The sequence below is a fragment of the Equus przewalskii genome, chromosome 1, assembly GCF_037783145.1.
Source record: "Equus przewalskii isolate Varuska chromosome 1, EquPr2, whole genome shotgun sequence".
NCBI lineage: Eukaryota > Metazoa > Chordata > Mammalia > Perissodactyla > Equidae > Equus > Equus przewalskii.
Genome location: NC_091831.1, coordinates 125,596,759 through 125,609,074, shown reverse-complemented (window position 1 = coordinate 125,609,074; position 12,316 = coordinate 125,596,759). Strand labels below are relative to the sequence as shown.

Sequence of the window (12,316 nt, the reverse complement as noted above, 5' to 3'; positions counted from 1 at the left end):
CACTGATGAAGTACTGTCGTTCTTCTCTGAATTCTAAACTTCCCACCATCAGAGCCCAGTCTTGAAGGAAGACGTAGCCACAGGCCATTTCTGTTGGAACATGTGCCACTTGTCTTCTCCCAGGACGTGCAGCTCCTCCTGCCCACACCAATGTCTGCTAAAGGAGGCATTACTTCTCTAACTCTCTTTTGCCCGTCCAACAAGTAGGAATTTTTTTCCATCTACCAGTTTGTATTCTCTCTTGGCGCTTTGATTAGATCAGAAAGGGCTAAAGTCTTGGCGAGAAGCCTTTTCTATCATTCTTATGCCTATCATAATTCTTAAAAGTATACAAAGCCTGCTGCTGTTTAAGGTCTGCTTCTGACGTTCAAGGAAATTCCCCCTTTTGGACTTACTTCTTGCTTTTCAGCATTTTTACTTGCAATGCCAGTCGAATTAATTATTCCACTACCTGAAACCTACGAAAGGAAAGAATTTGAAGGTTTTTTTTTTTAATTTCTTGCGCTAGCTTATTGTGCTTTTACTGTATATCTCTTGGCTTGCTTTTCTCTTAGATAGCTTTCTGCCTTGAATTTGTTAATTAATATCAGTTAATATTTGCTTAGTAAAGACAAAGCATGAACAATCTAACATAGTAATATTCAACACAGGGCTGTGACATCATAGTTATTGATAAATTAACTGGGTCTTTTTTTTTACCATGGGGCAGAGTGCCTATTTTTCTAGTGCAACAGGTTTCAATAATGAAATGTAGTGGCTTCACAGTGGGCATAGACACAACAAAATTTCCTTTTCTTTTTTTCTTTATAAAGGGGTGTGTGTCACATCGATTGCTGTTGTCATCCAAACCTCTTCTGACTTTATTTTTAAAATAGCGTTTATTCAGTTTTTTTCAAACAGAAAAGTATAAAGGAAAAAACTGCCCATCATCCCATTCTTACAGAACCCCTCTTGACACTTAAAAATAAAAGTAGTATATTTTCATGATTTAAAAATTCAATCAGTACAGATAGGAACAAAATGAAAAGTGGTTGCTTCCTTGGTATTTGTTGTGAGATTTCAGATTTTTGTCTACTGGGGACAGCTCCAGATATGTCCCTAAGAAGACACCAGATTTAAGAATAAAGGAACATATGTCAAGAGAAACCCAGAAAGTGGCAAGGATGGTAGCACACAACACAGTGCTCCTTGTGAAACTCACTCCTAGATATTAAGAGAAGGGGGCAGAAGACTCTCAAATGCTGGAAGTGATGACCTGTTAGAAAGTCTGAGTAGACAGGACAGTGGTGATGAGGCGACTTGAAGTTACCAGAAAGACTGCACAGAAAGCCTTCACCCTGTTTTTCAGGATTGGTGGGTAACTTATGAGCGAGCAGTGACATGATTCCGCCCATGCAGGTGCAAAAAGTAAATCACAGAGATTATGGGGGCAGCTGACCTCTAACGTATTCTTCTGCTAATGAGTTTTAGGATATATAGTGGCCAAACTTTCGTATTTTGACATGAATGCATTAAATCAAAACTACCATCCATATCTTCCCACCATTGAGTAATAACTGATAATGTGATAGTGTGTTTCTTGACCACTCCTTTAAAGCGGATCACAATTATATTTCATCTCTGGCGACACCTTCCTTCCGCAGGCCATGAAAGCCACAATATCTTCTAGGGCTCTGAAGTCACCGTGGGATTATGACTTTTTCATTTATAACGGCGTCATAGACAAGACAGCCCCGGACTTCTTAGCATTCAAGGAATATTTTAGTTTCTCTTGGGGAAGTATTTTTTCTCTCTTGGAGCACATCGAGCAGTTTCTCAGGGACTATGCAATCCCGGAAGTCAAGATAAAAGGCGATAGTTTGGTAGCTCTCCTTCCCGACTTTGAGCTGAAGAATAGACTCAGCAGAAGTGACCTTCTCTCAGTGTTAGAGGACCCAGCTCACGTCCAAAAGTTGTTAAACCTTCCGGGGCAAAGGTACAAGGGCCAAGACGGAAAGGTAAAGGCTGTTGCCAAGATCCAAGCCACGTGGAAATGCTACAAAGCAAGAAAATTCTTCCTCACTTATCGCCAGCAGAAGTGGGCGTCAGGGGTGATCGCCATTGCCTGGCTCCTACACTGCCATAAGTCCCGAGTGAAGAAGATCCTGAAGGAGTCTCGGGAAAGACACCTGGAGAATTTCCGCATCCGAGCCAAGGTACACAAGGCTGCCAGCTGTTAAGGCAGACCTCTTTTTCTAAACATTTCCTGCTTGAGCGATCGCAATAAGTTGTCTCTTTATCTTCCCTTCCTCTCTCCAGCTACCCTCCCCCTCAGCCTCCACTCATCTCAACACATGATGCGCAAACCCTACACTTTTTTATATGTCATATTTTAGCCCTAATCAGCAATCCAGCTTTTGCGCCCACAAAATCTGCTGCAATTTTTCTATAGAAAAAAAAGTCCCTTCACTTTGACTATGGTAGTTCCGTCAGAAAATCAATGTTTTAACTGCTTTACCATTTCTCCCTATATATACCTTCTGGCACTTTAATTTGCTAGGGGAAAAAAAAATCCTCTCTTGTCTACATTGCTGTCACCACTTTGTCAGAAAGTATTTAAGTTTGCAGACAGCCTTTTAATTAGTGCTCACAATTTCATTTATGTTTGCTTTCTCTTTTTTTCATTCATATTCTGTTAATTAAGTGAGCCGCCTCTAATCTTCCGCTGCCAGTAGCATCATGTAGCCACCTAATTAAATTAATTGGGGAAGATGTTTTAAGTATGTAATTAAATCAATTAATATAATTTATGCCTGGCTTAACTGTACAGTGGAAAAACAGCTGAAGTTCGACTAGATGAAGCCACTGCAGCTTCCTGTCACTGATCAATGCTCTTCTTGATTTTTAGCATCTGGCAGCCAACTGGAATCGCATCAGGACCTCCAGGAGGACTATTATCCATATCCCATCATTAGGTATAACACTTTTGCCTGCAAATCTATCAGCAACCTCTATTACCCACCACATTATGGCTCCTTGATTGAGTTCAAGGAAGGCCCCTTGTTTTATTCAAATTGGTCTCGGCAGGAAAATGTTCTCGACATGATGAGAGTAATAACACAGGGCCCTCGCTCGAAACGGCGTTTAATTTGGGGATTAAGCAAATAAAGTCATTATGTGGGGGCCGCTATTCAGTGGAGAGGTGATTTGCTGTAATTCGCTTTCATCTGTATGAAATGAACTAAAAAGTTGTATTTTTTCCCCCTGAAATAACAGATAATGTTTTCGATCTTCTTTAATGATGGAAGAACACAGGCTTGCATGTGTTGTGGCTGTTACGCCAATAAGCCAGGATATTGCTTGTACACTGTTTTTAATCAAATGTGCAGTCAAAATGATAAGCTACATTCTCTGAAATTATTTAGTTCTAATTACGAGCAGATGGGGTGCTTTATTTGCACCTAGGGCGCCTGAGCAAAAGGAAATGCTGTGTGAACAAGAATAATTAAGAAGTTGAATAGTGTTTTTTGCGCTTAAATAATCTGCAGTTTCATGTTAATTAGCACGAATGTAATTATTTAATTACATTTATGAATTGGGGAGCTTAAAAGCTGTTGTCTGCAACGCAGTGGTAAAATAGGTATGCCAAAGCCACATTGGGAATTTCAGAAATTTGCATTGGACGTTCTTTTCAAACATGAGCCGCTGTCAAAATATTTAGGATTTGTTTGCTTGCTTATTTTGTTTTGTTTTGCATCTTATCAACCTAACGTGTTAAGTTTTCTTGGTGAGGCCAAATTCCCCAAGCTGACTTGGTAGCGTTTTGACAAACAGCAAGACTCATTGAATCTTCATGTTACCTATTAGCTCTTTGTTAAGGCCTTTTAAGTAGAGCAATGCGTTAAGGAACCTATCGTAATAGAATTCTGGATGGCAGCTTATTTGTGTTCCTATGTGAGTAGACGTGCTTGTGTACTTATGGGTAGTGTAGAACATAACACATTTAAACGGTAATATGAAAAGCAAAAGAAAAATTGAAATTATTATATAAATATAATTAAGATTATATTTTAAATTAGTAAAATATTAGTAGCAATAAAGTAATGCAAACTTTCCTAGATTCTAGAGTGCTTACTCTAGCAAATTTGAGAAAATAGAAAAAAGTTGTAGAAAAGTTGAGAAAATACCTCAGTTGCACAGAGCCTTTTAGTTTTGGGGGGTTTTATGGCTCACAGATGAAATTAGTTCTTTCTTAGGATGTAAGCGAGGGAAGGCACATCTGAACTTCATTCTGACTTAAGCTTTTGTTTTGGTGGCACTCTTTTTGCACACAAAATTAGTTCACACGCAGAAATTGCACTTGTAATTGATTACAACCAGAGAGGCTAATTTCAGACCCAATGAATGGACCCGAGGCTTTAGAATAAGGTGCGAGAGGCTTTGCTTCTACAGCTAATTGTGGGCCTGACCCGATATTATGTGGGAAATTTTGTTTGCGTTCTTTATTTTATTCAAAACTAGAAATAGAAACAGGATCCCCACTTGGCAATGCTGACAAGCACAAAAGTATTATAAACACAATTTCCACAAACTTCTTCCCTCCTGTTCCCCCACCTCTGACCCTTCAAATCCCCCGTGCAATCAGCCCCATGGAGAAGTCTGATAGAAAGGAACCTCCGAAGAGGAAAAATCACGAAGGTCATGGTCATGAATAGAAACTGGGCAATAAAAAATAAATCTAAATGAAAGTGTCTGGAGGTTCCCAAAGGGCTTGCGGAATATAAATTAAGTAGAAAAATAACCAGTCAGAAGCTAGAATTAGAAAGCATTATTTTAAAACTAGTTTTCTTCTAGATTACATAAAATCAGTTTAAATAAATACATAATAAATCTGAAAGTCTTCCCTATTGCAGTAATTTTTGTTTGTTCACAACATAACCCACTTTAAAGAAAAATTGCTAATCATGTATTTTCTAAGAGATAAGAAGAGGCTCAGCTATTTTTCTCAACTGAACCTTTAAAATTCCCAGTTATGCATTTCGCTAGAGAATACTACTTGGGCTTTGATCAAATAGTATTTGTTTCAAATAAATCTATGCTTTAAGTTTTATGAGATGACTTGTGGACATTAAATTAAGTTTAAATAACGTTAAACTGTTGTCTCATACCTATTCCACAGACATAATTGTCAAACCATACTTTAAAAAAAAAGTGATGGTGATGTACCTTTTCCTGTGACCCGCTTTCCCTGGGAATACTTGAAGAAGACTTCAGTAACGTTGGCTACACCGCTACTTTGTACCCCCTGCAGGGACTTACCTACACAATTCATGAAAATAGAAGTCAGTGAAAGTGGAGCAAATTTTTTCTCTAAATACAGCCCCTGACCCGAGTCTATTCAAGATAATAATTTTGTTTCCAGAGTTGAGAGCAATTCACTAATCAGAATGGTTGGTAGGAGTGTGAGGCTCAGGAAGGCATCTAATACAAGTTGCAGCCTTCTCGTCTTTTTCTCTTTCTGGAGGAAATTTGCGATCAATTCCAGTGTAGAATTAGTCCCAGAAAGAATTACACCGTGCAGCTAGCCAACTGGGGCTGCACTAACTTGTTTGAACCCTAAAAATGAAAGGTTAGTATCTGATTACTATATTGCAGTTGTAGGCATTTGGTTATTTGCTTTTGCAATTTTGTACCCACAGGAATAATCACATTCTCCAAACCCACCAGCACAGAAAGGATGGCCTTTCAGTAACATTTTTGACCACAAAATATTTATCATGTGTTTAAAAAATCTATGGCTTGGTAATGTGAACATTAAGATGATCACATGTTGCAGAGTCACTGTTTTGAAAGGAGGAGTTCTGAAACACGATTGACTGCTACACATTTGGGGAAGTATTTCCAGAGGTGAGAAGAAGTTTCAGCAGCTATTTTTAACCAACAGGAGAGGTTGGATGCTGTTGATTAATTGTCCAAAGAAACGGATTGGCCTTGTCATTTTATAAGATGATAAGAAGAAAGCCATCCTTTCCAGATTGTATAGGCTGAGCTCTTAATGGGATATTGCATATTTTATCATTTTTATTAATTAAATATAACAAAATACTCTGCTATGTTTCATAGCAAAAATAGAATACTAGAGTCTATTTTAGGCAAAATCTATCAGTCAAATAAGAAAGAACTGCAACAAAGAAACCTAAATCCTCTAGAAAAATCAGAGGTCTAAATAAAACCTACAACTAATTCTGCTTCTAGTTTCTTTGGCTAAGTTATTTCCTCCACTTTTAAATTAAACCCTGTGCTTCATTATTACAGGGCATCATTTGGTGCCACACAAACTCAGTGGCATTTTGTTGTTGTTGAGGAAGATTCGCCCTGAGCTAACATCCATTGCCAATCTTCCTGGTTTATTTATGTATTTATTTTTGCTTGAGGAAGACTAGCCCTGTGCCAGTCTTCCTCTATTTTGTGTGTGGGACGCCTCCAAAGCATGGCTGGTGAGTGGAATAGGTCCGTGCCCTGGATCCGAACCTGTGAACCCAGGCCACTGAAGCAGAGTGTGCAGAAGTTGAACCACTCAGCCACGGGGACAAGCCCGCTCAGTGGCATTTTTAAGTATATTGACATTAAATGAAATGCGCCAAGTATGGGGCTCTGATGCTGTGAGCAGGTAGATGAGGCCGCTGCCAGCCGATTAACCCCTAGTGATGAGCTTCCCCCTCACTTCTCTTCCTCCTTTAAAATACAAATAGGGGATGTAGTGAGGTGGGCTTTTCTCTTTTCTCTCTGTAAGCTTTATTTTATTGCCAAATTGATTTAACGGCTACGAGAAATGTGTATAGTTCAGCTTCATTTTTTTTCCTCTCTGTGCATTATTTCAGCAAATTATCCTTGAAGCTAACACGATTAGTGGTCTCCAAGATACTCCATTCCATAAAATGGTGGATCCTGTTATTGTGAGGTTCATGAAAAACAGTGTTTCCCGCCGGTCTGTACTGCCACAAAAGCCTAAAAGAAAGGATAGGAAAACTCACTTTTGTGCACAACTGACCATGCACTGAGCTGAGAAAGCCCCCGTGCCCATTAGACAGTTGCTCCCTAACACCATGCTCTTCCGCCAGAGGATCAGAACTTGCGCTCACCTCCGTTCGTGAACAGGGGCAGGGTAGAGGACCACGGCCCAGAGTGTAACATCGGAAATCCCATTCTCACTGTGCCTCCAAGCAGCTTGGCACCTGTCTATGTTCTCGTTTCTGAGCTGACAACTCACAGACAAGATAGACTCTGTTCCTTCCACCTCAGGGCTGGGACCTGAGGACTTTCGATCAAATCTTCACGGTCTTCCACATGTATTTTGGCAAGTAGTATGGAATCCATAGTTTAGCGGTGGTGTTGCCACACCAGATGCTTGAGACAGATGTACTGCCAAGATCTCCCAGACAGCATTCCCAAACACAGCCAGATCTTTGGGATCAGGAACAAAGTATACTTAACTGTTCACATTTCTTGATAATCCAAGTTAAAATTAAAACATATTTGTATTCATCCAATAATCCAAATCAACGCTCATTCACTGGTTACATCAGAGTTGGCCCCAGGACCTTGTAATATTAAATTCCCCAGTTGGGTTTTGAGCCAAGTGATATTGAACCTTGAAATGCAGAAACGGCATTTCAAGTGATGCCAGTCATGGGCCTTTCATAAAAAGAGTCTTGTATATGCTAAGCTATAACTACAATCTTTGTCATCTCCTTCATTCTTGTAAAAAAAAAAAATTAAAACGCTTGTTCAGCAGTTCTCAGACCTACACTTGTAATGATTTTTGAGGGCCCTAAAGAGTGTTGGTTTAAGTGGTTATATCCATCAATGTTTACCACACTAGAAACTAACACTGAGAAACTTTTTTAAATATTTATTTCAAAATAATAATAAACCTATTACCAAGGTTAACCTAAATAACATAGCTTTATTTTTTTTAAAAACTTTATTTTCAAAAGTGAAAAAATTTAATGAAAAGAGTGGCATTGGTTGACAAGTTTGCAAATCTCTTAATAGAAGGTAGTCGGATTCTCATATCTATTTCTGAATTCAATCTGTTGAAATATGTTGTTTTGTTTGAAGCACAGGAGAAAAACCTGGCCTTACATAGATAAGTATTTTGAAAAGAGAAGAACATTTTATAAATTTTATATAGCCTTTTCAGATAATTGTATATATTCTTCTTTGATTTTATACCAAAACTCAACAATGATAATTCTTAAGTGTTAGTTGCAATGTGGAATCTGAAATCATATCTGTAAACTTTTATATTTTGTGAGAGAGTAAGATTGGAAAATGCAAATGTCATTTAGTATTACTTTGAAAATAGTTTTGACCTTCCAGCCCCCCTGAAAGGGTCTTGGGACCTCCCAGGGCCTGCAGACCACACTTTGATAATCACTCGCTTTAGTTGCATGCAATGCTGTGCCAGCCACTGACAGAGAATTTGAACAAGAGAAAGTCCTAACCCTTTTGAAGAGAAAGCTTTCAGAACCACACAGAATCCATTTGGCCAGTTTGCTTTGAGAATATTTTCAAAACTCAACAAATATTTGAGAACCTCCTGTGTTTTCTGTGTTCTCATCACAAAATTCCCTAATCCCCCTCAGCAGCTTCCCCACAAACTCTCATCAACCTGGCATTGGACAGCCTACCTACACAAGCCGGGTAGGCCTCCCTTCTGCTATATCTTCTCTCTTATCTCAGGAACTTGTGCTTTCACACTTGCACAAGTAATTAAAACCTGGGTATAACCGTAATGTCTAGATCACATTTCTCTAGATTACTGCAACATGCTGATGCGCAATCAGTTGTGCGGTAGGTCACATGTTCCCCTGCATTTTCACTAGTAGAGTCCTACAGTTGGCTAATGGTTAACACTTTTTTATGATTTGGAGCAATTGAAGGTTATCTGTCTAATGATGTCACTCTTGCTCAGCTTGCATCCAGCATGCTTTCTTGATTGGAGGAGAAAGGGGTGGAGTTACTGCCACTGTTATAATAACCCTGTGTATGCCCCTAGGAGTGCATGATACATTTGAACATCACCCCTCATGTATTTCAAAATGGGAAAAAGGTTGAGAACTACCGTTCCAGTCCATGGAACTGAGGTGTGGTTGACTACCATCTCAGACCATGGTGATCAAATGAATGACAACTACTTGGTAACTGGAAGTCTATTGTTAACCCTTTCTCTGCCTCGGATACCATTGTAAGAAATAGGATTTGGAGACAAAAGAAACAAGGAATCAATCAGAGTAATAAGCAAGGTGTTCAAGAATATGTGATGCCACTGTAACAGCAGGGTCTGTCACAGAGGTGCACAGTCCCAAGGATGCTTAGTCGCTGAGCATGGCCTTGCCCGTGTTGTTGGGTTTCTATGGTTGCTGTGAAGGAAAAGCCAATCCTCGAAGAGCTAGTTTAGTGTGCGTAAAGAGGCGATTGGCGTCATCTGATAGGAGTTTGTGTGGGAGCGGGGATAGAGATGGGAAAGGAGGTGAAGGTAGCTATGGAGAAATGATAGCCAGTAACCATTGATGAGCATCTGTGGTTCAACAGAGGACCGAAAGTCGTTGGATTACTTCAGAGAGGCAGCTCTCAGGTACCCTTCTCTGATGTGAAATGGAGGCAATAATATTTTGAAAAAATATAGAATGCTCTATCAAACTAGGAGTATTTTGCAGGTGACAGGGATGGCCGCAAGGAAAGAGACTGTGTACTTCCTCTCTGTAGTGACAGGGAAGGGAAAGTACCCATTTATGCCAGTGCTGTTTTATCCTGTTGCTGATGAAGACCTAGAAAAAGCTACAAATCCCTCTTACCATTCTTTGAATTCCCCAGAAGCTCTCCAGATCAGAGAACCCAATTCTATGAGTTGAAAGGAGGGGAGGGAATGATGAGAACACATAGGGGAAAGGGCTAGGAATTTAAAAGACAGATTCTTGGAGTAGGGTCTTCAGACCACATTTCATTCACTCATTCGATGGGGATATCACACTGTTCCTGCTCCAATGGAGCTTCCAGTCTGATTCCAGGAGCCGGAGTGATGCGGGGGAGAGGAGACGTACAACAAACAAGGAAGCAAGCAAGCAAAGAAACATGTAATGACAAAATGAGAGAATGCAGGGGAGCAAGGGTGCAGAGAATGACAGGGAGGGGAGACTGAGAGCCTTAGAAGAGCGGTCAGGCACACCTGACAGTGATGAGGGCTATGGGCTCCCTACCCTAGAAAACCTGTACTTTGATAGCTCAAATAATCGTGTGCGTGTAATAATAATAATGCCCCTCATTCAAATGAAGCTCCTTTTGAGAACTTAAGTCTGGCTCAGCTGAAGTCAGGAAAGAAATAACAATAATAAGAGTAACAATAACACATTGAGTGCTTGCTGTGAGATCCCTGGCGCCCCCTCCTCGTCTTTCAATTAGACTGAGAGAGTTATCTGCCAGGGATGGGACTTACTGGGAGTAAGAGAAGGTAGACAATCTTATTAGTTTTCTCTCACTCTGTAACAAGTTACCAAAAGCTTAGTGGCTTAAAACAATCCAAGTTTGTTGCCTTACAGTTCTGTCGTTCAGAAGTCCTAAAGGAGCTAAAGTCAAGGTGCCACAGGGCTGCATTCCTTTCTGGAGGTCCGAGGGGAGAGCATGTTTCCTTGCCCTTTCCGGCTTCTAGAAGCCACTCACAAAAGAACGAACAAGGAAAGCCCCTGGCCCTCCTCCTCCCTCTTTACAGCCAGCAACTTGCATCTCTCTGTGCCTTTCTTCTCCAGTCACATCCTTTCTTCTGTAGTCACGTCTTCTCCAACTCTCTTCTCTCCCGCCTCCCTCCTCCACTTTTAAGGACCTTGTGATGACGTTGGGTCCACCCAGATAATCTAGATGAAATATCCCTATTTTAAGGTTATCTGTTTAGTAACCTTAATTCCATCTGCAACTTTGTTTCCCCTCTGCTGTGTAACCTAACATATTCGCAGGTTCCAGGGACCAGGACATGGATATCTTTGGAGGGCCGCTATTCTGCCTATCACAATAATTGAAAATAAAAGTGAGAAAAGAAGCAAAGCTCTTGGTCCCTTCTGGAGTTCTCTGTTCACACTTGGAAAGTCTTGTCCTCTCTCTTATTTTATGTAACCACATTTGTCATAACAGCTAAATATGTAGTATCTGAACTATATAATAATTTGTAGGTTTGTGTGATCTTGGACGAGAGACAAGGCACTCACTTTGAATTTTCCCACCTACAACATGACAGGATGGAAGTAGATGTTCTCTCAAAACTCCGCCAGTGTTTCTAGTCTGACCTTTGAAATATCCATGTCTTTGTAGATTTCATTCCACAGTGTGATGTGTCACGCCACTGAGCATGTCTGCTGAACGCCCCAAAGCCACAGCATCCTTGCTGGTAGTTTTGTGGTTAAGTCACTATTGAATTTAATACATGCTGACAGCGTTGAGGAGATCTTTTCACCCAGGTGTCAACACAGGTACTTTGTGGATGTACAAAACATGAGAACAAATCTGACTTTTTAAAAAATTAACTCCCAACTTCTGCTCTGCTGAGGGTGATGTGCATTGCATTGTGTCTGGCCCACGTAGAATGATCTGTTGCATTTGTTGCAACAGAGAATTTGTCGTTGCTATTGTTATAAGCTTTGGAAGTGCACATACTTCGTAACATTAAAATATAACAGTTTACAGTTTACAAAAGTTTCATATCTGTTATTTCATGTGATCTTCTGTAACAATGTTCTGAGATTGTTAACATACACTTCTTTAAAATGGGTGTATTTTTAGGGTTAACTGGGTAACCAGTCCTATCATAATTCGGCATAGACACTTTATATGCATCCTTGATCAGTGGTAACAGAGGTACCAAGTAATTTGTTGGAAAACTGACCTCAAGCACTTGATTGAAACACAGACTTATTCACTCACATGCTGCATATGCGGCAACAAAGTGATCAGACATCCTTTATGTCTTAAATTGGACATGATCTTAATGAGACAGCTCATCCTGCCTTTTATCTTTTTACCTTTGAAAGGAAATGCACTCACAGAATGCTCTCAGGCACTTTTCTTAATCATACTTTATTCTTTAAGCATTTTTCCTGCCTTCTCACAGTCTGGAAATACGTTATTCACAATATATCTTTCTAAACATTTATCTGAATATTAGATAGAATTATACATATGCAAAGTCCCAAGAGTTACAGTATTGCAACCACACATCAAGATGGCATTGTTTATAGCTGTCTATACTAACTTTCATATGTGGAATAATTCCCCCAAATTATTTTAG

General features: G+C 39.9%; 1 protein-coding gene across 3 annotated transcripts in view; it reads left to right on the top strand.

Moving 5' to 3' along the window:
* IQCH (IQ motif containing H) overlaps positions 1 to 12,316 on the top strand; it is a 177,722-nt gene that overhangs the window by 87,692 nt on the left and 77,714 nt on the right. For 2 of the 3 annotated variants that reach the window (XM_070622800.1, XM_070622791.1), the window contains exons 10-11: positions 1,644 to 2,195; positions 2,888 to 2,954. The exons of the other annotated variant lie outside the window; for it this stretch is intronic. In XM_070622800.1, coding sequence (XP_070478901.1) covers positions 1,644 to 2,195; positions 2,888 to 2,954 — 619 coding nt within the window. The remainder of the gene's footprint in view (positions 1 to 1,643; positions 2,196 to 2,887; positions 2,955 to 12,316) is intronic. 3 annotated transcript variants of the gene reach the window in all.